This window comes from Notamacropus eugenii, chromosome 2 (assembly GCF_028372415.1).
Source record: "Notamacropus eugenii isolate mMacEug1 chromosome 2, mMacEug1.pri_v2, whole genome shotgun sequence".
NCBI classification, from domain to species: domain Eukaryota; kingdom Metazoa; phylum Chordata; class Mammalia; order Diprotodontia; family Macropodidae; genus Notamacropus; species Notamacropus eugenii.
In genome coordinates, this window is record NC_092873.1 from 478299676 (window position 1) to 478325570 (window position 25895).

General features: G+C 38.2%; 1 protein-coding gene across 2 annotated transcripts; it reads right to left on the reverse strand.

Annotated features, from left to right (window-relative positions):
• Nucleotides 1-25895, reverse strand: TIPRL (TOR signaling pathway regulator). Of its 2 annotated transcripts, none has more exons than XM_072648715.1 (7): nucleotides 25527-25895; nucleotides 16000-16179; nucleotides 15198-15297; nucleotides 14687-14818; nucleotides 8930-9025; nucleotides 6737-6799; nucleotides 1-2505 (listed from the first exon to the last, which is right to left on the reverse strand). In XM_072648715.1, the coding sequence occupies exons 1-7, from the start codon at nucleotides 25628-25630 to the stop codon at nucleotides 2356-2358; spliced, it is 825 nt and encodes a 274-aa protein (XP_072504816.1). In that variant the 5' UTR covers nucleotides 25631-25895; the 3' UTR covers nucleotides 1-2355. The 2 variants fall into 2 exon arrangements, with proteins under 2 accessions (XP_072504816.1, XP_072504817.1); XM_072648716.1 differs by having other exon boundaries at nucleotides 16000-16245; nucleotides 25527-25732.

A 25895-nucleotide genomic window follows, 5' to 3' on the forward strand; every position in this document is an offset into this window, starting at 1 on the left:
GGCCAGTAATTCCTTGTTTATTTTTCACTTACAAAAAAAGAGAACATTTTGAACAAATGATACAAAACGATGTGTCATATCACAATGGACAAGTTGTCTCATACATATTTTTATATAGTACTATTATAGTGAATTGGTCATGAAGTATTCAGAAACATACTTAGCCTTCCAAATGGAGCCCTCCTCCAAAATGTAATCCGTTATTTTATTCCCTACAATATTAATGACACTCAAAGTAGGAAATAAGGGACTGGACTTGACACCAATACATCCACAAAGGAAAAAACGGGGCAGAGATGCTACAGATTAGACATCCCAACTTATATACAGTCCTTTTCACTTGTTACAGTCTAATATTTTGCAACTTGTTTGGATAAGGAGTCTTTTCCATTCAAAACAATATGGCAAACAAAACTGTTTTAATCAGGTAGTCACATACAGTATACATACTTTCCTGCCTAAAGAGAAAGCACACGCTTTCATACAAGAATAAATGGATATCCAGCAAACATGCAATGCATTCTCTCAGAGCAGATTAAATTCTGTTTCACACATCTGCCTTGAGGTGATACAGTAAAAGGTAGAGGATTTCCTTAACAGTTTATGATTAAACTTGTCTAATAAGGCTCACTTTCTGGATGGTTCACAACAGCACCATTCTGTGAAACAACAGGTAAGCTAAGAATGAGACTTAAGGGGTCCAGGTCCTTCTGGTTTAACTACAGTTTCTTAGGTAGGACTGGGGCCCTTTGGCAGACCCTTTCAGCCAAGATCTTCACAGATAAACTTAATACCCTATCACCTCTAAAACCTCCCCAAAGAGTGAAGGTAAGAAGAGCTGCATATCATTTTTTAAAATGTTAATAAGACCATTTAGTGATCTGTCCCTCAGAGGAAGGTAAGAATGAAACAACTCCTAACTAAAACAAAAAGTTGTTACTTTCTTTTTTAAAATGGTAACCAAAAATCCACCTGCTTCAGTATGTCTCTTACCCAATGCTATGGTAATTATTTTCTGCTATATTTGCACTATATAGACAGGCAAAAAAACCCTGTAAAATGTTTAAAACTATACACATCTACTTATTTTTGCACTTCACTGTAAAGTTATCCAATCTTTTTTCCATGGGTTCTAAGTTTATCTCTTTTTCAGTCCCCTCCCCTGTCATATTAGAAACTTCAAATTTTAATATAAAAACTAGGTTTTATTTTAAAAATATTTTCTCCTCATTTTCTTACCCCTTCCCATGCCGACCCCCAACATTTTGTGGAAAAAAGATCTAGCTTCAGGATTTAATATGTAGTATATTTCTCCTTAATACTAGATCTAATGCAGGGCCATCTCCAGTCATCCTGATCTGTATCTTGCCACTGGACCAAGATGGCCCCAGAGGAGAAAGGCTGGTGACCTTGCACAGCCCTCTCTCACTTAAATCCAATTCACTTGCAAATCATGGAATCACTTTCCTGATTTCATGGTCATCTTCAAGAATGAAGGACAAACAACCACCACCAAATCCAACAGATATATACCGCAAACTTCTCAGTACGAACACCAACTTCAGCATATCTACTCACATTAAGGTGTTATGTGAGATACAACTACAAAAACACCAATACAAGAGAACCAAAAATAAGGCACCTGCCTTTACGAAATGTTGGCCAAAAACTAGTTGTGATACTAGCACACCTGTCAGTGAGGGGCCACAGTTGAGGGATATGAACTATTAATCACTGTTTTAATGGATGAACTAGCATTAAATTCTGGAAATAAATGTTCTGGTTCTAATTATGAACATTCTGCCTTAAAAATTCCGTTTGACATAATGTTTTTCAAGGCAAAATATAAACTTACTCTGGGAATATGAAATGTGAGATTAACTTGTGAACTCAAATCATTTCTTTCCAGCAGTGCCTTTTATCAGCATTTTTCTGCAAGGCTAAAATTGAAAAGCTATCAAAATGCTTGATCTTTCATTTTCCAGGAATCCATGAAAGTTATAAAAGAACAACTAGATTTGGTTTAATTAATCTCTTCATGCAAAACAATATTTGTGGTAATTACATGCCCTTTGCCTCTCACTGCTCTTTAGAAGATATAAATATCTACTGCTGAGGTCCCATTCTATAACAACTAAAACCCTTAGCTCAATTCAGTCTCCCATTAACTTTAGATATGGACAGATATGGACAGGTGGGACGAACAGCAGGTTGTTCATTTTCTTTCCTTTAAGGCTACAAAAAATCTGGACACAAGGCAGCTTATTATCTTCTTAGACAGACCTCCCCTGACCCCCCCCAAAAAGCAGTCACCTCCAGTGAGGGTTCCACAGAGAGCTCATATTGTATGACATTTTATTTAGATTCCATGCATGTATTTTCCTGTGTTGCCCCAAGGTTGAGATCCATTCTTTCTGGAAACTCCAGCTTCTCATAGACTGCCTCCTTTACAGGTAGGTATTGTGATATTTCATTAGGCTCTGTAAAGAGGGTTGGTGGAACATGCTAGGACACAAATAAATAGGATTAGTTTTCTTACATATCATTTTTACAGTACACTCATAAATATATTTACTTTAAGGAGTTTTTTGAAGCATTTGAAATCCTAAATATGCATACCAGATTCCAGAAAATAAGATGAACTTGTTTTATAACTCTATTAGAGATGGTCTGATACATCAAGCTTTGCAATTAAATGTTTTCCTCAAATGGGATCACTACATTGTATTAAACTTAATTTAACAAATTTACTAATATGCACTTGGTATGTACAATGCGCTGTGCTTAATTTGTACCATGTACATTTAATTCCCCAAATCATGTGACTTCTAGATCTTAACTTCCAAGTTTTCTGTTTGATCTCAACTAATGATACATAATACAAAACAAAATCCAAATGCTTTTTCTTAAACCTCTATAGTGCTACCAAATACAAATTTGGATTTTAATATATTCAAATTCAAAAGATTCCTGTTTCAAAGTCACTTGTGTGGACTATCTTCCTTTAATCACTCAAGGTAATAGGTCTAAAGGCATTGTTATCAGGCCACAGTGGAATAGTTATTAAAGGATATCGGTATAATGTGCTGAAACAATTAGATTATGTCTATGGGACAGTATTTGGGACATGAAATCAACCACCGTTATTCAGTGTAATCATGTTGTTTGAAAGTTCAGTAGAAAGAGTATATAGCAGATAGATTGCTAGGACAATAGAAGCATTCCTCTCCAAGTCAGAAAACCTGCATTCTAGTCCTTGATAAATTATTCCCCAAATCTGTGACACTAGAAAAGACACTTTATCTCTGGGTATCACTATCCTCAACTGTAAAAAACATAGGAATTAGACCAAATGATATGTGGTCCCTTCCAATTCCCAAATCTATGCATGGTGTTCTATTTTCTACCTGTCCCTCATGAAAGTATGTGTACGTGTAATAGAGTGTTGTGGTCACGTCTTTTATCATTTTAACGCTGTCCATGGGGTTTTAATGGCAAAATTGGAGGAGTAATTTGCCATTTCCTTCTCCAATGGATCACTTTTGTCAAAACTCTCTACTGTGACCTGTCTGTCTTGGTTAATCTTGCAAAGCATAGCTTTTGAGCTACACAAACCACAATAAGGCGGTGACTAAGGAGGGGAGATAACACCACAAGACGAGCCCCTCAGGTCAGGAGGTGTCCAACATACCACTGGGAAAGAGCAGAAGACAACTACATGTAGCTTTAGCACTAATGAAACAGCTGGGTCAAAGTCAAAAGGAAACTCAGCTGCAGATGTGCCTGGTGATGAAAGGAAAGTCTGATACTATAAAGATCAATATTGCATAGGAACCTAGAATGTAAGATCTATGAACCAAGGTAAGCTGGATGTGGTTAAACAGGAAATGGAAAAATTAAACATCAGCATCTTAGGTATCAATGAACCTAAATGGATGGGAATGGGTGAATTTAATTCAAGTCATCACTACATATACTACTGTAGGAAAAGAATTCCTTAGAAGAAATGGAGTAGCCCTTATAGTCAATAAAAGGGTGAGGAAAAGCAGTAATGGGATATAATCTCCAAAATAACAGAATGATATGTTTATATCCAAGGCAAAACATTCAGCATCATAATAATACAAGTCTATGCTCCAACCATTCATGGTGAAGAGGCTGAAGTTGAGTGGTTCTATGAAGACTTATAACATCTTCTAAAACTAACACCAAATAAAGATGTCACATTCATAATAGGAGATTGGAATGCTAAAGTACAAAATCAAAAGATAACTGGAATAACAGGTTCAAGTTTGGCCTTGTAGTTAAAAATGAAGCAGGGTAGAAACTAAAAGAATTTTGTCAAGATAACTTGTGGTCATACTAAATATTCTTTTTCAACAGCTCAAAAGATGACTGTACATATGGATATCACTATATGGTCAATACAGAAATCAGACTGATTATATACTTTGCAACCAAAGGTAGAGAAGCTCTATACAGTCAGTTAAAACAAGACCTGGAGCTGACTGGGACTCACAGCATAAGCTTCTTATTGCAAAATTCACACTTAAAATGAAGAAAGCAGGGAAAACCATCAGACTGTACAGGTGTGAACTAAATTATATCGCTTACGAATATGAACTAGAGGGTGATGAAAAGATTTAAGAGATTAGATCTGGTAGACAGAGTGCCTGAAGAACTATGGATAGAGGTTTACAATACCGTATAGGTGGCAGCAATAAAAATCATCCCAAAGAAAAAGAGAAAGAAAGCAAAATGTCTATCTGATGAGACTTTACAAACAGCTGTGGAAAGAAGGAAAACAAAAGGGAAAGATAATACCCTAGTGAATGAAGAATTACAGAGAATAAACAGGGAGAGATAAAGTTACCTTAAATGAGCAATGCAAAGAAATAGATCAAAACAATACAACAGGAAAGATGAGATCTCGAACCTCTTCAAGAAACACCAACAGAACATTTTATGCAAAAACGGACATGAGAAAAAACAAAAATGGCAGGGACTTAACAGAAGTGGAAGAGATTAAGAAGAAGGGGCAAGAATACACAGAACTTTTCAAGAAAGCTCTCAACATCACTGATGACCATGGTGGTGGTTACTGATCTAGATAGAGACAGACATCCTGAGAATGAAATCCAGTGGCTTTAGAAAACGTTGCTAACAATAAGGCTGGTGGAGATGTCAGAATTCCAGCAGAGCAACTTAAAATCCCAAAAGATGATGCTGTTAAAGTGCTGCACTCAGAATGCCAACAAATTTGGAAAACTCAGCAGTGGCCACTGGATTGGAAAAGATAAGTTTACATCCCAATCTTAAAGAAGGGCAATGTCAAAGAATGTTCAAATTATAAAACAACTATCAAACAAATTATCAAAAGCTCTCATTTCACAGACCAGAAGGGTTGCGCTTAAGATTCTGCCAACTAGGCTTCAGTAGTAGTGAACCAAGAGTTACCAGAACAGCAGGTTAGTTTCTGAAGAGGCAGGGGGACTAAAGACCACATGGCCAATATTCATTGGATTATGGAGAAAGCAAAGGAGTTACAGAAAAAAAAAATCTACTCCTGCTTTACTAACTAAATTAAAGCCTCTGACTATGTGGATCATAACAAAATATGGCAAGTCCTCAAAGAAATGGGAGTACCAGATCATCTTATTTGTCTCCTGAGGAACCTGTACGTGTGCTAAGAAACAACAGTTAAAACCAACACGGAACAACTGACTGGTGTATGACAAAGCTGTATTTTATCACTTTATTTAACTTATGTGCAAAATATATCATGCAAAATGCCAGTCGGGATGAATCAAAAGCTGGAATTAAAGTTGCCTGGAGGAATGCCAACAATCTCAGATATGCAAACAATACCACTCTGATGGCAAAAACGAAGAAGAATTAAGAAGCCTCTTGATGAGGTTGAAAGAGGAAGAGAATGTAAAAGCTGGCCTGAAGCTTAACAACAAAAACCCAAGATCTTGGCAACTGGTCCCATCACTTCCTGGCAAAGAGAGGGAGAAGAAATGGAAGCAACATCAGATTTTATATTCTTGGATTTAAAGTTCACCACAGACAGTGACTACAGCTATGAAACAAAAAGATGCTTGTTCCTTGGAAGGAAGGCTATGGCAAATCTGTACAGCACATTAAAAAGCAGAGACATCACTCTGCCAACAAAGGTCCACATATTCAAAACTATGGTTTTTCCAGTAGCAACGTATGGTTGTGAGAACTGAACTACAAGAAAAGCTAAGCACTGCAGGATTAAACTGTGGAGCTTGGAAAGACTTTTGAGAATCCCTTGTACGTCAAGGAGATCAAAACAGTCCATACTCAAAGAATTTAGTTCAGACAATTCACTGGGAAGGTCAAATACTGAAGTTGAAACTTAAATACTTTCAGCACATAATGAGAAGGCAGGACTCATCGGAAAGGACTCTGATGGTGGGAAAGATTAAAGGCAAAAGGAAAAGGGGATGGCAGAGGATGAGATAGTTGTGGAAGCAACAAACGAGCTTAGACAGACTTTGGGAGATAGTGGAAGACAGAAGGGCTTGAGATCACAAAGAGTTGAACAAGACTGAACGACTGAACACAATAACAAGATCATGTGTATGGATGAAATTAAGGATGACGAAATCAATATTCCAATTTCAAAGACAACATGCTATGGTAGTTTGTAGTACTTAACATGAAACATTAAAATCAGATTTCTAAAAATGAAGTTTAGATACAATACCATTAAATTTGCTATTTTGCTCTCTCTTGAAGTGTATTCTCTTAACATATAATTCTTGTCAGCCTATTAAAAATAAAAAGATAATATTTGATTGTACTGATTTGTAAGTCTGCTTTTCGTGTTATACATACACATTAATTTTTTTACAAGTTATAAAAGAAACATATAGCCTGATAATTGCATCTTACTCTATAAAAAGATCATGACTCCCATTTATCTTCTTTATCCCAAAGTATGAGTTAACAATTCTAGCTCAGTAACTGACATCATAGAAAGAATCATATTGCATTAATGTAAGCAAATATGTAGGGGCAACCCAGTGAATCATCCAAACTATCGTAATGAAGAACTAATATAAACTTGATACATGTAAATGACAAATTCAAAGGATTATTATTCTACCTCAATCAGGAGCTGGTAGTACACTTTCTTCAATCTTTTACTAAATAAGAAACCAAATATTACTCCTAAATCTTAAAACTGTGAGAGATCTTATCATCATCTACATAAATAATTATCTGTGTTCCAAAGAACTTAACAATTTTTCCTTTCCCCCAATTTTCAACATTGACTTATTGGGGACATATCACAAGATACTTTTAGACCTCAGTTTTCCCTTAATAGTTAACACTTTCTTAACAAAACAAAGGCTTTAAAGTGCTTACTTAAACTATCAATTTGTTTCTGAATGAAATTCTTTCCAAAAGGAGGAAAAATGTCTGTCTTTTTGAAACAGAGAAATATCCCACATTCTCACTATCTATCAGAATGTTATTCTGGAGTTCTGCTTTGTGTCTGTTTGTATGCACAGCGTATGCTTTTGAATGTTGTTTTTTTCTTGGAGGGGGGAGGGACCAAACTTTTTTTTTAAACTGATAAATACATCTCTGTTTCAAAAAGAAAGAACTCTTACCTAATCAACCCAAGTTTTTAAGAAAAGTAAATTCCAACTCAGAAAATTTTTTTCTTTAAATTAGCATACAACATGACTACAAATCTGAAATACAAATCCCATTAAGAAAATTTAAAATTGCTATGGAACAAGTGGTTCAGGAACCAAAAATAAATGCAATTAATAAATAATTATAAAACCTAAGATGAACAGTATCCATACCTTCTTAGAAAACACCTTTAGATATTTAACTTCTGCCTCAATCAGTTTTTTAAAAGTGCTCAGCTTAAAAAATTATTTTGGAGAGTTTATTTTCTAGATCATGGCTAAGAATTTTAGAACCATTAAATTTTTGTGGAAGATGTTTCTTAATATTATTATGATAGCTTTTGTTTTTACATCAAATTCATTCCTAAAATAGCCCTGCTTCCTTCCCTACCTAATGAGCCATCTCATGCCAGAGATTTAAAATAGAAGGGGGAAAAAAGCAAATCTCAGCAACCTGTCAACTGTATCTGACACATATATTCAATATTCTACAACCATAGCCCTCTATCTCTGCAAAAAAGGAAGAGAACTGTTTTTTCTCATCTCTTCTCTGAGACCAAGTTTGGTCATTATAATTACATAGCAGAGCCATTAACCATAATACTTGTAAAATAAATTACAAAATGGCATGCAGTCCATAATTCCAAAATCAGGACAAATCTGTATTCATTTTACAGATGGAATAAAATGATTTCACTGACTTTCACCTTAACCACTCTGGAGAGTTGGGTAGGAATTAGTCCTGTGACTTCATTGGCCTAGGGAATTCTTAGTGAGGAAATTCTTTCTCCTAATGCAGGGAGACCTCTGCGTTGCCACATATGATCTCAGTTTCCTAGTGCACTAGAGATTAAGTGATTGATTTGGGGTAACAGCCATATCTTTCAGAAGCAGCACTGGACAGCAGGACTTCCTGACTGAGGCCCACTCTTTATTCACTAATCCAAGCTGCCTCTCTTCCTAAGTGCAGAATGTGGACATGCAAGATCCAAAAGATGTGAATTCCATCTAACTTTGCCATTATATACGACCCCATGCTTGAAGAAAGTTATAACTATTAGATTTTTAAACTAAATTAGTGACAAAAAATTCAATGCTTCATTAACACAACAGAAAACTTCACAAAACATACCTTGGCCATTAAGAAAAATTAGCACAGTACTTGGAAAAAACAATTTTAAGCTACTCAAATTTTCATTCTAATAGTATAAAAGAGTTCACACAAATCTGTACATGGAATAAGAAATAGATACCTCATGGTAAAGCCTTGTGTCATTCATCCTGATGAGCACACCATCAATTCTTAAGAAAAATCTCAATAGCAGGAAAAAGCTAGAAGGCATCACTCTCTGAAAAAGAAAATAAAGTACATTAGTGTATATTTTAACAAAAATCGAGCTTTTCTATGAGCCATGTTTCTCAAGTTATGGCACATTTTGCCAATGGTAGCAGTAAGTGAATTTTAAGAGCTCACATTAATATATATCACTTTATAGTATAAAAACTATATTTTTCTTACAATCCTCTCAAATAGACATTACAGGTATTATTACTGCAAACGTACAGATGGAGGTGGTAAGGCTTTATTGAAAAGAATGCTGAATGCAAAGTTGGAAGATCCTAATCCTAACACCAACTATTTAACCTTGTTCAAATTACAACCACTCTGTGTTCTCAGCTTCCCAATCTATAAAATGTTATGTCACAAAGATAATGAAAATAAGAAAATAAAAAGATGCTTAAAAAGCTTGGGAAAAGCAGTGACAGAGGGACCCACAAAGTCTTAGCATGGCTTTAAGTTTTAATAGTTTAAAACTCCATTAAGGTTTTGGGGGTCCCCTGTATAACTACTTTTCTTTTTTTAAAGACCTAAGTATGTTTTTATTCTGATTTTATTTTCAAAATCCTTGTGACACAGGAGCACTTAAGCATGAAAGCTCTTTGGATCACGATGTATTAATATAAAGAAAATGCATCACTAGTCACTTCTACTAACAGAAGAGGAATATATGGTCTTTTGCAACCAACTACCTGCCTGCCTCCTATCTACTTCTGTAAGATAATTAGATATACCAGATATGAGATCCAAAACTACTCAGCTTAATACCACTGAGTAGGCACAAATTTATACAGCCAAAGATTGGAGTAACTTCATAGCATCAATGCTACCCAATCTATTTCATTTGTAGTACATATGCAAATTTCTAAATTCACCAAAGTAAACCAAGTATGTCATGGAAGAGAATATACTTGTCTAGGATGATGAAAATAGAAGAAAGATAAAGGTCCAACCTTGCTGGTTCAGCTTTTTTTGGAGAATTACTAATGCCAAAATCCTCAGTGAATCACTCAATCACAAAATCTCAGAAGCCATCTTTGAGCCTCTTCTTTTCTCAATCAAATGTTTAAAAATCCTTCTATTAAACTTACGTTTCCTCACCAGCGTCAGTTCATTCTGGACTTTATCAAGTCTGATAGTATTTGTGTAGCACAAAGACACAACTTGGTTTTCATTACCTAACCTTTCTTTCATCATCTGTATGTATTTTCCCCCTTTTATAAAATATTTTTAAAAAATCGTTTTTCAAAATTATTTTTAACATTATTTTCTTTTAAAATTTTGAGCTCCAAGTTCTTTACCTTCCTCCCACACCTCTCCCAGTGACTGAGAAGGCAAACAAAATTATATCAATTATACATGTGGAATCATACAAAACATTTCCATATTAGTCACATGGCCAAAAAAGCAAGAAAATTATGCTTCAGTTTACACTCAGTTCATCAGTTCTCTCTCTGGAGGTGAGTCATCATGAGTCACTTGGAATTGTCTCAGATCATCAGATCACTGCAATTATTAGAGTAGCCAAGTCTTTCACAGTTGATCATCATTACAACATTAATGTCACTGTGCACAATGATCTCCTAGAATTTCACTTTGCTTCAGTTCATATAGGTCTTGCCATGTTTTTTTTTCTCTTAAACATCTCTCCTTGTCATTTCTTATAACACAATAGTATTCCATCCCAATCATACACCATAACTTGTTCAACTATTCCCCAAATGTTAAGCATCCCCCTCAACTTCCAATTCTTTGCCTCCATAAAGAGCTGCTGCTACAAATGTTTTTGTACACAGAGGGTCTTTTCCTTTTTCTTGGACGTCCTTGGGGTATAGACTTAGTATTGCTGTGTCAAAGGGAATACAGAGTTCTTTGGGCATAGTTCCAAATTGTTCTTCAGAATGATTGGATCAAGTTACAAGCTCAATAACAGTATATGAATGTACCTATTTTTTCCTCATCCTCTCCAACATTTGTTATTTTTAGTAGGTATGAGAGTGTACTGAAGAGTTGTTTTAATTTGCATTTCTTTAATTAATAGGGATTTAGAGTTTTTCATATAAGTAGTTCTGATTTCTTCTGAAAAGTGCCTGTTCATATCCTTTGACTATTTATCATTTGGGGAATGGCTCTTATTTTTATAAATAAGACTAACTGTATATTGTTTCTTGATGTCTCCTGGAGCTTTTAAAACTTTCACTTGCCTAATTCTAATTTTTAAGCAATTATTTTTTTCAATAAGCTTTTGTATTTTTCCACTTGGCTAATTCTTTTTAGGAGTCCTTTTCTTCAGTTTTTTTTATGCCTATTTTGCCACTAGGCCAACTCTTTCTTGTTGAGCTTGTGTCCAAATAACATTTTTCTTTGAGGCTTTAGTTATAGGGGTTTTCACACTGTTATCTTCTTTGGAGTTTGTGTCTTGGTCTTCCTTGCCTGTGGTAGCTTTTAATTGTCAAGTTCTTTTTATGCTGTTTGCTCATTTTTTTCCAGCCTATTTCTTGACTCTGAACTTTTATTTTAAAGGTTGGGCTCTGCTCATTTGGGGTTAGGGAGGCAATGTTCCAAGCTTCAAGTTTTTTCGTGCTGCTCTTTTCTCAGTTGGTTCTAAAGTTTTTGCTGTTTCCAAAGCAGTATGATTCAGTCTGAGGTGTGGTTACTACTCTCCTGGTCTATACTCTGGTCTTTACCCAGGAAGGACCCCAGTTTCCCTGCAGCCAGGAGCTGCAACATTCTTCTTGGCCCTAGAATTGTGATCAGGGCCTCTGGTCTCTGGCAGCCAGAAGTGCTAGTACTTTTCTCTATCTTGGAACGTGACCAGGGCCCCTTTTTCTTGTGACCAACCACAAGCACTCTTTTCTACCCTGGAATTGTGTCACAAAACTGCTTATGGGCAATATAGTTGCCAATCAGCACCAGCTCTACCCAATGCCAGCAAAGGGTCCTTTGGACTCTCTTCTTTGACCAGTTGTCAATCCCCTTACCATCTCTGGGCTGAGAACTACTGAAGTGCTGCTGCTGCCACCACTACTGTAGCTGTCTCCAAGGCCCACAGCTGACTACCACCTTGGTGTCACAGATCTCTCCCACCGACCTCCTAAGTTGTCTTAGGTTGAAAAAATGTCTCACTCTGATTTTTTGTTGGTTCTGCCACTCCAAAAGCTGATTTGAGGAGTCATTTTAAATTTGTTTGGAGGGGGATATTGGGAGAATTCAGCCGGCTTGCTGCTTGTACTCTGTCATCGGGGCTCCACCTCCATCTGTATGTGTCTTTTAAAAATCTAAGTCAGTTGGTGAGTTCTTTCATCATCAGAATAATTTTTTTGTCATTAGAATTTCAATCTCAAGACCTCCTCAGCTGATTTCCACTACAGACTCTTCCCACACATATCTACAGTTTTATATTGCTTCTACACTGGCTACCAAGAGATTACATTCACTTAGGAGATTAACATGTGTCCACACATGCATGATTGCACACACATGTATATGTACATGTGCGTATACACAATCACAGATACAAAGTAATTCCAAGAGGGAGAGAACAATGAACAAGTGGGAGGATAAGAAAAAGTCTTAGGTAGGACAGAGCACTTGAGATATACCATGAAAAAAAGCCAGAAGTTCTCTCCTCTGTATTCCCACTGCTTTCACCTTAACTAACAGGTCTTCACTAGTGGCTTGCTGTAGCTTTCCCTCCACCCCTCAAATCTTCCCTTGTCAGAAGACATTTTCCTTCCACACAGATCCATTCATCAGATTCCTCTGCTCAAAACACTACCTTGACTCCCTTTTGAATACCAAATAAAGTTCACACTGCTCATTACTTTAGTTCAGGGAATGTCAAAATGAATCCTAAAGGCTCATTTAAAACTTTTTTGTTGTTTTTAATATTAGATTTTAGAATGTCAAGATGTACATGCAAAGTAATTTCAAGAGACAGATAATACTAATGGAGGGATGGTGGGATCAGAAAAAGCCATGTGTATAATGTGGCACCTGAGCTATACTTTGAAGAAAACTCTAGGTTTGACATAATGGTGGTGAGGAATAAATACATTCCAGACGAGGGACCAAGATACAGAGGCTAGGCAGGAGGAACAGAATGTTGTTTCTAGGGAAGAGGTGTAAGGACAGTTTGATTGGAACACAGTATGTAAGAGGGAGTACTATGAAATAAGACTGAGGTCAGTGGGAGCCAGGCTTTCAGGCTAAAGGTTTTGTGTAATTTATCCTAGAAATAATAAGTAGCCACTGAAGATCCTGAACAGAGGAATGACATAGGTAGAGGTGTGTATTTTAGGAATATCAATTTGTCAGTTCTTTAGTAGATGGATTGGAGAGGGGAGACATTAGAAACAGGGCTGTACTTGGCTCAAATTCCACTTTTTATACTTTACTAGTTGTGTGGATCACAGGCAAGTCCCTTAGTATCTTTGTACAGTCGTTTACTCATCTGTAAACATAGCATAGTGCCTACAGTGTCTACTTTTCAGGGTTTTTGTAAGGCTCAAATTTGGGAGTCCATAAAATTCTTCGTAAGTTTTAAAGAACCCATGTAAATATTGGTGATTATTCTCTATCTAACATTGGGAAACAGGACATGTATAGAAATAAGACTATGCAAGTAACTACAGAGAGTTATTGTCTCATGAGTAATACAGACAAGTCTTCTAGCTAGAGTCATCAGAAAGCTCTTATGGTCAAAATCATGTTTAAAGTAGTCTTTACAACCCAGTCAGGATTTTCATACTTGATCAGGGAGAAAGTCAAGTAGGAGGGCAGAGGCCAGATTTTGCCCTTTTGTGTCGTGGCTCAGTCCCTCAGAGGTAGCATGGCCCAATCTGATCCCTAAAATCCCATCTTATGAGAAAAGACTCAGCTATCCTAGAAAAGTTTACCTTTGTCTGCAGCTTACGTGGAAAGGCATATAAAACTTAATACCTGAAAACACCCAAGGAGCAGTACATCAAAAATGAGTACATCAGGCTTTAAGCTTACAATACCTCCAAAGTATCTGACTTTTACATGCAACTCAAGTTCACAAATATTTATTATTCATCATGTGTAAAGCACTGCACTAGACGCCGGGAAGAGAAATGAAGTAGGATACATTTTGGAAGCTAACAATATAAGAAAAGATAAAATAGATTTATAAATAGTAAAAATTAGAAAGCTAAATTCAAAGAAGTTCAACTAAAATGCTGTAAGAAATATCTGTAATGCCGTTTACCAACCACTAGTCCCTCCCTCTCTGCTGCTTATTTCTACATCTGCAGACAGAACGTGGAAGGATAAAGGAGCGTTTGGTGCCTTTGTACACAAATGCATTGCTATCATCGTCTTACAGACATAAGACCCTACATTCAGTAACAGATATATCCAGATATCAAAATGTATTAAAGAGTGTAAGCTAGCAGAGATTTTCTCCAAGTTCAATAATGGATACACCATAAAAACGTGTTAAGTATTTATATATGGATAATCAAAATCATTAATATCACATAGAAATTTCCCAAATGTATATTTTTATATTGCTGTTCACATGATGCATAATCTAAAAACACAAAATGTCACATTTAACGTATAGTGACTTAACAGATATGTATTATATTTCTATAAACTTAACAAGAATGTTTTTCCATACTTAAGGAAAAGTGATTACGATACTCACAATTTTCACACTTAAGCTTGAAACTCCATGATCATGAAGTTCATCTTCAAACAACAGAACTTCCTCAAAAAATTTAATCTGTTCCCTTGCTTTCAATTTCTCTGTATCTATATGATCTGCTGTAGGCACAACCTGGAAAGAAAATTTTTAAAAGTTAAGAGAGCTATAAAACAAAAGTCAACTATGCTGCTTCTATCCTTCCCTATCTCCCTCAAGTTGCACTGACTCAAAATCAGTCAAAAAGAGTTGTATAGCACTCTATCTAGCTGTCATGAGTAGACAGCAAAGATTAGGTATGTTCTTTGCCATTGACTAGCTAACTCCAAAAATCACAGTAACTTTCTAGTGTCCCACCACAGTGCAGAATAATTAGGGGGGAAGCAGAATGAATAAACTATTACAAAAAAAGATTTAAAAGTGAGAGGATAAGCTCCATTTTAGTATGGTGACTTCAAATATTAAGAAACAAGATGAATCAGTTCAACATAAAAAAGCCAAGAGTTAAATTTACCTTTAACTTAAGTGCTTCACCAAGCAATGTTCCTTTATAATCTGTTGTATAGGTCCAATCATATGGTTTAATAATCTCTTTGGAGTGTTCACCCTCCGTCCTCAATGACCAAAAAGAGGATAATAATATTCAGTGACACAGAAGAAAACTTGCTAAAATATATAAACATCCTTTCAAAGTATACTCCACAAGTGGTTCTAAATAGTCCACTTGCCTACATACTTTATTGATATGTAAACTCTTCTATGGCTAGTCTAAACAATTCAAATGCTAAACAACTGGGCCACACCAAAGATATATAGAGGAAGCCTGTCAGTCAAACATTTATTAAGTGATTCCCATGCACCATTATTGAAATCATATATAGTTATTTAACTTCACACAGTTGCTTCTTATCTTAGACTATAAACTGCATGCTTTATATTTATTTTCAGCTTCCACAGAGCTTTTCAGGTAAAAAATAAATACTGGTAAAAAGCAGACCTTTTTCTCTTAATTTTTATCATCCTCACTTACATTCCCAAAGAGAATCAAAAAAGCGAGTGTCAAAGTATGTTGTTCAAAAAACAGTTACTGAAGTCAAAAGAGAAGCACAGTTATTTAGGTACAATTCATTTAAAGACTCCCACCCTGAAATAAGTACAGCTCAACCAGTGTCTATTTCGATTTTGAAAGCTGTCTCCATTTTACAGTTGAGTCAACTGAAGTCTGAGAAGCTAATAAGAAACTCCCTGTCTATTCTAATGAAACAGATCCCAATCCCATCGCTGTCCAGTTTATTCACCTTTACTCAGTTTCTCACCTGCTCTCCTGCCACTCTTCAGCACATGCCACCTTAAGCACCCCCTGGTAGTTGTTTACACACTTTAAAGCATCAGTCGCATTGAACTCAATGCCAAAGCCAGAAACATGTTGGATTCTTAAAACGTTGTCTCCAAACATCATTTCAGGAAGAGATGGCATGTGCAGCTCATCAGCTAATCTGTATATGGTCAAAAATCAGATGTTTGTTACTTTCGGTCCTCCACTTTTCTGCTTTAATAATACTCTGTAAAGAAGAATGAAAGTCTGTGTATGATATATTTTAAAAGCACATATTTGAATCCTACTATCTGTCCAGGATATACTTTTAAAGGGGAAAAGCATTGTACTAAAGGAAACAAAGCCAGAAAGAATAATTAGCCCAGACCAGAGATATATAGAGGAAGTCTGTCAAACATTTGTTAAGTGACTACCACGCACCATGCACGAGTTAAGCGCTGGAGAATACAAAGAAAGGTCAAAGACAGTCTCTGCTCTCAAGAAGTTCACAGTGATAACATGCAAACAGTGATGCACAAACAAGACATACATAAGATAAATAGGAAATAATGAACAGAGGGAAGACCCTAAAATTAAGAGGGACCAGGAAAGACTTCTTGCAAAATGTGGGATTTTGGTTGGGACTTGAAGGAACTCAAAGAAACCAGGAGGTGGAGATGAGAACAGAAGGCATTCCAGTCTGAAGGCTGACACCATGTTGAGGCCACTAGAAGATCACAGGATCACAAATCTAGAGCTTGAAGGAACCTCAGAGGTCATCCTGTGCAATCACCTCAATTGAAATAACTGAAGTCCAGGGAGCTAAAGTTCCTTGTCCAAGGTCACCCAAGTACTAAACCTAAGAGACAGGATTTGAATCCAAGTCCTTTGACTCTGGAGCCTATGCTCTTTTTACTGCATTAAAATGCCTTGCTAGATCAATTCTCATGATACCTGAAAGAAGGAAAGGCTGCTCAAACTGCTTGGGGAAAAAAGGCATTAAGACTATTATCATAAAACACAGACCCAATTCATATGTCTACTTTCCTATGTCTATAAAATGTTTCTAACAATCTATATACATAATAAGGCAATCAGGAAGTCTTCCACAAACTACATTCTTTAGGAAACTATCTTTAGTTACACAACTGGCTAAAAGATGTAAAAAATCAATGACCCCACTGTTCGTTGATTATAAAAAAGCATTTGATTAAGTAGAGTAAAATAACACCTTAAGGGAGCTCTTCCAACAAGGTACCTCCCCATACATGTTAAAAATCATACAAGATTTAGTGAAAGATATCATGAGATAACTTTGTTCAAGGACCCTGTGGCTATTAAAATCAAATGATGACAAAAAGGAGACATGACTGCCAGAGGTGTTTGTCACTATAATGGAGAACATCCAGTAGAGGGGTTCCCTAATTCCCTAAACATCACAGTTTCAGAGTTGGAAGGAATCAAAGTGGCCATCAAATGAGACATCTGTGAAAAGGTTAGTTAGCACAGTGCCTGGCACATAGCAAACACTTATTCCTTCATTCCTTATTTCATTCTTTTCTTCCATCCTTTCTAATAGAACACATAGTGAAAAAATCCCACCTACACATATCTAACAGGGGGACCACTCAGCCTTTGCTTGAAAACCTCCAGAGAGGTGAAATCCATTATACCTGAAGAGAAAGCCAATTCCATTTTTGTACAGTTCCAACTCCTAGGAAATTTTTCCTTAAAGGCAATAGCAGGCACTGTATTTGGGAAAATATGCAATATTTTTAGTGACTTCAAATTTCTCCATAAAGCAAAGGCCCAAATTTTCAATATTATTATTTTTCTGGTGTTACTATATACAAAGGGAGCATATGGTTACCCAAAGGGTAATAGAGACATGCATAATGGGTCTAAATAGGATGAAATGTATGACCTAAGAATTATATCCCAAAAGCAAGTATAAAAGATGAATTTAAAAAGCATTTATTAAATGCTTATTATGTGCAAAGCACTGTTAATAAGCACAGTAGAAAGAGGGTGAGAGAGAATACTGGATCTGAAAATGAAATTTTCTATACAAATAGCCTACTCACTGAATGAGTGTTACCTCACTCTACATGAATATGTGAAAACGGCTTAGCCTAAAAGGACCAGTTTCTCCTACTGCATCCTGAGTCATCTCCAGTCATCTTGATAAATATCTGGTCACTGGATTCAGATGGCTCTGAAGGAGAAGTGAGGCTGGTGACCTGCACAGCCCTCCCTCACTCAAAACAAAGTCAAGTGCAAGTCATGCCATCATTTCCCTGATGCCAAAGTCCTCTTCAAAAACGAAGGACAAACACAAGAGTCCCTCTTCTCAGAGTTCACGTTCCCACAGGCAAGACAACACATAAGGAAGGATTCAGCTGCAAATCAGATGGAAAAGTTGCACAGTCCTTAGGGCACACGAAGATGGCACTGACTTCTTAATGTCTTTTCCACTGATAAAAACCCTATCAGTTTCTTATGTTTAGGCATTTGACAGGACATTGGTAGCAAGAACTTTCTTTTCTGTGTCTTCAAAAGCTGTGGTTTCAACACTTGCCAGATTCTATCTCCACAGGGGTTGTTTCCCAGGATAATGGCAGCAGTGGCTAAACTGAAAAGAGTCCTGTGGCTCTTGATCTTGAGTTCAGGGTCCTGGACTGTCTCCATCAGGGTTCTAGGGTAGATGGTAGCCAAAGTGGAGGTGGTACTAGGAGTGATTTGACCAGTCTGGGACATGCAGCTTCAGGCCTCCCTTAGAGACCCTTGCTACTTCAGCTAAGTTTGCCTGCCTGTCCTGCGGATAGCAGGTATTTGGCAGTTAGTGGAGATGCCTAGCCCTTTCTCCTTGTGGATGATGACTGTAAGGGTTGGGCTGGAAGCAGGACCAGTAGTCTTGTGGGTGGGAGGGCTTCTGTTCCTAGGGCTCTTGTACTTATTTGCCTGCTGGAGTCAATTAGTCAGCAATTATTTCTTTCAGTGATGAGGAAGCTGGGTTTGGGGGCTGGGCTAGAAGTAGGTCTGGTGTTTCAGGAGGCACTGCCCTTCCCAAGATTCCTGGATTCAGGATGCTGGGCTGTCTCAATTAGGGTCTGAGGGGAGATGGTAATTAAGATGATGGGGAGAGGGGGCTGATAGGATATAATAAAAGATATACATTCAGAAGAAGTTGTCTTTAGATAGACAAGGATGCCAAACAGTAGGTGCATTTCAGTGGTACCATTTCAGTTCTCTCATCCACAAAATAAGGAGGTTAGACACAACAGCCTCTAAAGTCCCTTCTAGCTCTAAATATATGATCTCATGAACCCTTTAACAAATACAAAAAAAAAATTATCCCTATTTTACAGATGAGGAAAGGCAAGCTTTAAGAAGTTAGGTAACTTGCTCATGAGATGCAACATGGCCTAGATGATAGAGAGTTAGACCACCTGGTGCCAAGAATTGGGTTCAATACTAATCTGCTGTAAGAAATGATGAAAAGAATGGTTTCAGGGAAACATTGCAAAACTTGTGTACTGACTGCAGAATGAAGTGAGCACAGTCAGGAGAATAATTCATATAGCAACAACCATACTATAAAGACAACTCTGAATGACAGAGGAACTTTGACAAACACAATGACCAAACATAATTCCAAATGACACAAAACAAGCTACCTGCCTCAGGACAGGTGACTAAAAATTGACTTTCTTTTATACAGGACCAACACAGGAATTTATTTTGCTTAACTATACATGTTTCGAATAGTTGTGTTTTTCTTCCTTTTACCAATGGAAGGGTAGTGCAGCGTAGAAAGGCAAGGGGAGACAAGAGATATGGATCTGAAATTTAATTTTTTTCTTTTTCCAAAAAGTTCTGAGCTCAAATCACACTCCAGTCACTTATTGGGCAACCTTGAACAAGTCATTTCAACCTCTGGGACCTCATTTTCCTCACCTGTAAAATGAGAGAGGCCTCAATGGCCTTCTACTTTTAAATCTATGATCTTGTTATGAGTACACCACTAGTTAAGTGAATAAAGCAGGCTTTGCAATGTGGTCTCCTTACTCTAAATTTGGTGTTTCTAAGAAGGTTTTCATAGAAATATATTTTCCAAATAACTGAAACTTATTCCCTTGAGTCCAAGCTTTTGCATATTATTATATATGTAATTCTTTTTTTGGCAATTCCTTCTAAAGTACATTAATTACATACTTTCCTAGCTTCTCAAATAATTTGATCTCTTCCCAATATCTCAATGTCATAGTGTAAACATCAATTACTATATTATGACATTCACCTTCTAGTATACTCTAAGCCAAGGGTTCTTAACCTTGTTAGATCTGAAGCCCAAGGACCTCTACTTAGAAAAATGTTTTTAAATTCATAGGATTACCAAGGTGTCCAATTATATTAAAATAGAGATTAACATTTTTTAAGAAAATTCCCAGACCCCAAATTAAGAACTGCTACTCTAAATACTCCAAGGATAAGGTGATTTTTGTTTAACTTTATTCCCTACTTCCTCTTACACACACATTGCACTTATACTTGTCCCAATCTGTGATTTCGCTGGAGTAAGGAACTGCCCTAGAGAAGACTTCATTATTCTGCAATTTAGAGTCTTAGAGAATTCCTGGACATTAAGAGAAGATATGTGATTTGCTCAGGATCGCAGAGAGAATATATGGAAAAGGTGGAACTTGAAACCAATTCTAACTCCTGACTTCCTGCTCTGAGATCTCTATCCACTACTTTCTGCTGTTCATATGGCTTACATTGCACAAGTAGACACTTAATTATGTCTAACAAATATTCCACAATATGAACAGTGCTAGGTACTGAGTTATGCTAGCCTTTCAGATTGTCTTTTCCTCTCCTGCCGAAATATCATTGATCTTACCTTTTGCAACAATTCCTTATACCTTTAACCGTGCAAAATTATGGAAAACCAGAGAACTCAACTTGTTAGCAAGAAGTGTAAAAAGTAAAGCTGTTGGGGAATGGCTAAGCAAATTGCGGTACCTTTTATTGTGCTTTAAGAATACAGAGAAGCATGAGAACACTTCTATGAACTGATACAAACTGATATAAGAAGAACCAGAAAGACAATACACACACAATAACTACAATGTAAATGTACAGAACAGCAACAACAAACCGAATGAAACTATTCTGTGAAATTATGACCAAGCTAAGCGCCAAAGAAAAAGTAGGAAACACACCCATTTCTCCCCCTCTTTCCAGAGATGGGTGACCAGACGTAATACACTACAAATAACATCAGGTTTTTTGATATGTGGTTAATTTTGCAGAATTTCTTTGCTCTTTTTTAATCCAAAGGCTCTCTGGGAGAGGGTGGGGGTAGGATACAATGAGAAATATAGACAATGAACAATCAAAATTATCAATAAATTTTTTAAAAATATGTTCTATAGAACATATTCAACATATAGCCTAAGAGGTTCTACTGAAAATAAAGCAAACAGATTCTGGAGCTGGAACCATAGGTGACCAATTGCTTTATACATCACTTGTCTGTAACTGACTTCCAGCAGGAATAAAAATAGCAGCATTGATTCATTTAGTAATTGTAAAAAATTGATACAGCTTGGACACAAGTAGATTTCTGGTCATGTGGCCTACTATTTTTTAAAACTTATCCTAGAAGAAAAGGTCTCTAAATGTGCTCTAGAGGTCTTTGGGGGTCTTTGAGGTCAAAACTACATTCAAAGTAATACTAGGAACCAAAGTACATCGTAACCTTTATCCATAGGGATTTCCCAAGTATCCATCTGGAGCCCTCTTCTCTTCTGTGAGTGGTGGTGTTCAGTCATTTCAATCATGTCCAACTCTTTGTAACCCGATTTGGGGTCTTCTTAGCAAAGATACTGGAGTGCTTTACCATTTCCTTCTCTAGCTCATTTTACAGATGAGGAAACTGAGGCAAACAGGGCTAAGTGACTTGCCCAGGATCACACAGCTAGCAAGTGTCTGAAGCCAGATTTGAACTCAGGAAGTCTTCCTGTCTCCAGACCATGCCCTCTAGCTGCCTATCTTTTTCCTCTATATTATTTCAGATGATAATCTCATTAGCTCTCATGGCTTCAGTTATCATCTCTACGCAGACGATTCTCAGATCTACTTATCCAGCCTTAACATCTCTGTTGATCTTCAGAATCTAAAATTTCCAACTGCCTACTGGACATCTTAAACTGAATATCTCATAGACATCTTAAATTCAATACAGTATCATCCAAATGGAATTCATTATCTTTCCCCCTCCAAATCCTCTCCTCTCAGCTTCCCTATTAATGGCAAGGGTACCATGATCCTCCCAGTCACCCAGGCTCAAAAGTCAGGTGTCATCCTAAACTCCTAACTCTCACCTCCCCACATCCTATCAATTGTCAACTCCTATCGTCACTACCTTCAAAACATCTCTATTATACACCTCCTTTTCTCCTTTGACACTGCAACTATTCTGGTGCAAGTTCTTATCACCTCATCCCTGGACTATTTATAATAAGTCTGCTGGCTGGTCTCCTTACCTCAAGTCTCTCCCCCTCCAACTCATCCTCCATGCAGATGTTAAATTAAAGAACAGGACTGAACATACCAATTCTCTACTCAATAAATTCTAGTGGCTCCCTATTACCTCCAGATCAAATACAGAATACCCTGCTTAAATCTGGCCCTTTCCTATCTTTCTAGTCTTCTTTCACTTTACTCTCCTCCACATGAACTCAAGAACCAATGGACTCCTTGCTGTTCCTTGAGACAGGAAATTTCATATCTCATCATTCCAAGCATTTTCATCGACTGTCCCTCAAACATGGAATGCTCTCCTCTCCTTCCTTATCTCCACTATCTAGCTTCCCTGCTTCCTTCAATTCTCAGCTAAAGCCCCACCTTCTGCAAAAGTCTCTCTTAGCCCTTCATGTGAGACCCAATTTATTCTGTATATATCTTAATTGAAAATAGCTGTTTGCGTGTTGTCCACCTGATTACAGTGTGAGTTCTTTGGGAGCAGGAACTGTTTTTGTTTTGTTTTGTAGACCTTTTGTTATATCCCCAGAGCTTAGCACAGTGCCTGGCATACAATGTTAGCTCAGTAACTATTATGGCAAGTATCAATAGCATCAACTCACATAAACAAAAGCTACTGGAGGAAGGTCCTCAATAATCTTTAATAAGAGTATAAAAGGGTTTGAGAACCACTTTAGAGAATAAGCTCTATGATAACTATTTTGGATTCTCAGAGGATGTCTCTAAAAAGAGTCCTATGTTGCATTCGTGATGGCTGAAGTCACTGAACTGCTACTGTACCCAAGGATATATTCCTATATAAAAACTGTCCAAGAGTCCCTGACTATTACAATTGAGAGAAATGAATATTTCTCTCTCATATTAATAACCAATCTATTTCATCATTCCCTGTAGGTCATTCAATCAGTTTTAAAGGGCAGGACTGATAAAGAGATGAAGTCTTGAACAGACACATCCACTGGGAAAACTCAGATCTGATCAAAAGGTGAAGAGATTCTAATCCAGTAAAATCTGGCCCACAGTGTTTTAGTCAGTCAAGTCTGATTGCCCTAGGTGGAGGTAGTCCAGATAAGAGATCTGTCCAAGATTGAGTGACATCCGCCAGCCCCTCGTTCCAATTAACTGACTCTTATTATAGTATTAATTCATTAAACCAATCAAGAGTTGGTTTCCAGCCTTAGCAGCACCTAACTCTTCTTCTAGGGGCATGTAAGCATTGAGTGGGTTCTATGAGAGGTCTTTGGCAACTAAGAGTGCAACTGACCCTTTTATATGTCCCTTAGACTTTTTATATGTCACAAAATTCAAAATTGTCCTTCTTACAATTTCTCTAAATCTTATCCCAAACATATCTAATCAATACCAAACTATAACCTGTCAAAAGCTGCCTCAGTATTTAGGAGGGCAAGGAAACGCAATTCAATTACCATTTAATAAAGCCTCTATTATATTACAAGACACTGTGATGGGTGCTAGAAATAAAAAAAAAAAACAACACCCTACTCCATGTGCAGGGGAATCTGTTGTGTATTTCAATACTTCAATAAATCTGTAATTCCATGGATATGGTATGAACCTTCATGGTATGAACCAAAATGCACTCAGGCTTTTCATCCTATGCAATTCTTATCCATTGTCTTCAACAGATCCTCCAGAGAAGAGCCCTATTATATGATACAGATCTTTTTACATCTTCAACATATCACCAGAAGATGTGAGTTATCTGTTATCCCTTACGTTCCCACCTACCATCATTTCCTCAATTGATATCCACTTGAGCCAAGCAGGCAGAAGTCAAGACGGGAGAAAAATGAAATATTCTAAGGGAAAATGTGAGGAAGAAAGTCCACTTCACTTTCAGAATACGCTGAGATTTGTTTTAAGAAACCAGTTGGAGGGCTGGCTACTTATAATTACCTAGAAATAAGGGTACCACCTCCCATTTCATGTCTGGTGAGATGTATTCTCAACATTGCCAATTGTACAAGTATGCAGAAATCACTGCCTAGGAATAAAATTTGTGTTGGTTGTTCTGGGGCATTTTTGGAAGGGGGAGCAGGTTAATTTTGTTAGTACATGGAACTCCCAGTGTGAAAACTTACTCCAACAACTCAACTCCTAGTTTACATTCCCAACAGTAACACTGACAGACTGAATGATTAGCGTCAAAAGCAGCATGTGGATAATGACAACGTAAGAGATGCTCTCTACGAAAAATGTCTGTTTTGAGTTGGTATTTTTTTATGCATCCTTTTGTTCTGGGTCAGAGCCTGCGCTTTCTTTCACTGTGGAGAACTCTCCCTACCAATGTACACAGACAACTCCTCATTTATAGTCTAAAACAGTAGCCTGAAACCACCAGCCTAGAAATACTACCCAAGAATAAAGTTTGGTTTTGGTTAGTGTTTGTGGTGGTGTTTGGGGCTCCTGGGGGAGGGAGCTTCCAGAGAAAACTCCTTCTCCCCAATGCAAATGAGCACCTCCTAATCTACAGTCCTAAATAACTGGCCCCATGTAGCAAGGCTACTCAGGCTCAGGGGCTGGACAAGAATCCGGGTTTTCTGTGGATTGGGGATGCAGAGCTGGAAGATGCCGAGCTTTGCCGTCTGGCCTCTGGTCTACAGTCCAGACGACATGTGACCCAAGCCCCTGCACTTACAGAGGTCCGGCGCTCCTTCCCGGACCCACGCGGACTTAGCCCGCCCCAGACTCCAGGGCCAGGGGGCAGCGGGAGGGGGCGGGGGCAGGAGCGCGGCCCAGAGTCCGTCAAACCGCGGCCGCGCACGCGCACTCGGAGCGTCCAGGGCAGGGCCCCGCCGGCAGTTCTGCAGCCGCCCGAGGGAGGCCTCGAGGTCCCGCGGGGGCGGGGAGCGGCCCCGAGAGCGACCGCCCCTCCCCAGTGCTGCTCATGCCCGCGCCCGCGCCCGCGCCCGGCCGCCCGGCCTCGACCTCTCCTCCCCCGCCCTCCCCAAACCTCACTTCTCCACATCGGCCGACTTCATGATGTGCGTCTTGGCCGCCGTCAGCTTCCACGGCCCGAAGGAGAAGTCCCGGCGACTGCTCTGGAAGCCGTGGATCATCATGGCCACGGTGGTGGCGCGGAACCAGCGCGAGCCGCGGCGGCCTCCCTTCTCCCCCGCCCCCACCTCCCCCTCCTCCCCCGAGCCGTTACCATCCCCGGCCCCGCCCCGCCCCGCTCCGCTCCCCGGCCCGGCCCAGCCCAGCCCACTGCCTGGGCCCCTTGCTCCTCCCGCCTTCCTGCCGGCCCGCCTGCCCCCGCCTTCTCCTTCCGCTTCCGGGAGCAGGTTGCCTGCGCGACGAGGCTGCGACGCGCCGGAAGTCCTAGGA

Excerpts from the sequence above, each read along its gene's own strand:
- TIPRL (XM_072648715.1), bottom strand. The coding sequence starts at position 25,630 with ATGATGATCCACGGCTTCCAGAGCAGTCGCCGGGACTTCTCCTTCGGG. Across the intron at positions 15,298-15,999 it reads GAAGAGTGGCAGGAGAGCAG|GACGGAGGGTGAACACTCCA; the intron begins GTGAGAAACTGA and ends TTGGTCATTGAG. Across the intron at positions 2,506-6,736 it reads GCAAAATAGCAAATTTAATG|CATGTTCCACCAACCCTCTT; the intron begins GTATTGTATCTA and ends TTTGTGTCCTAG.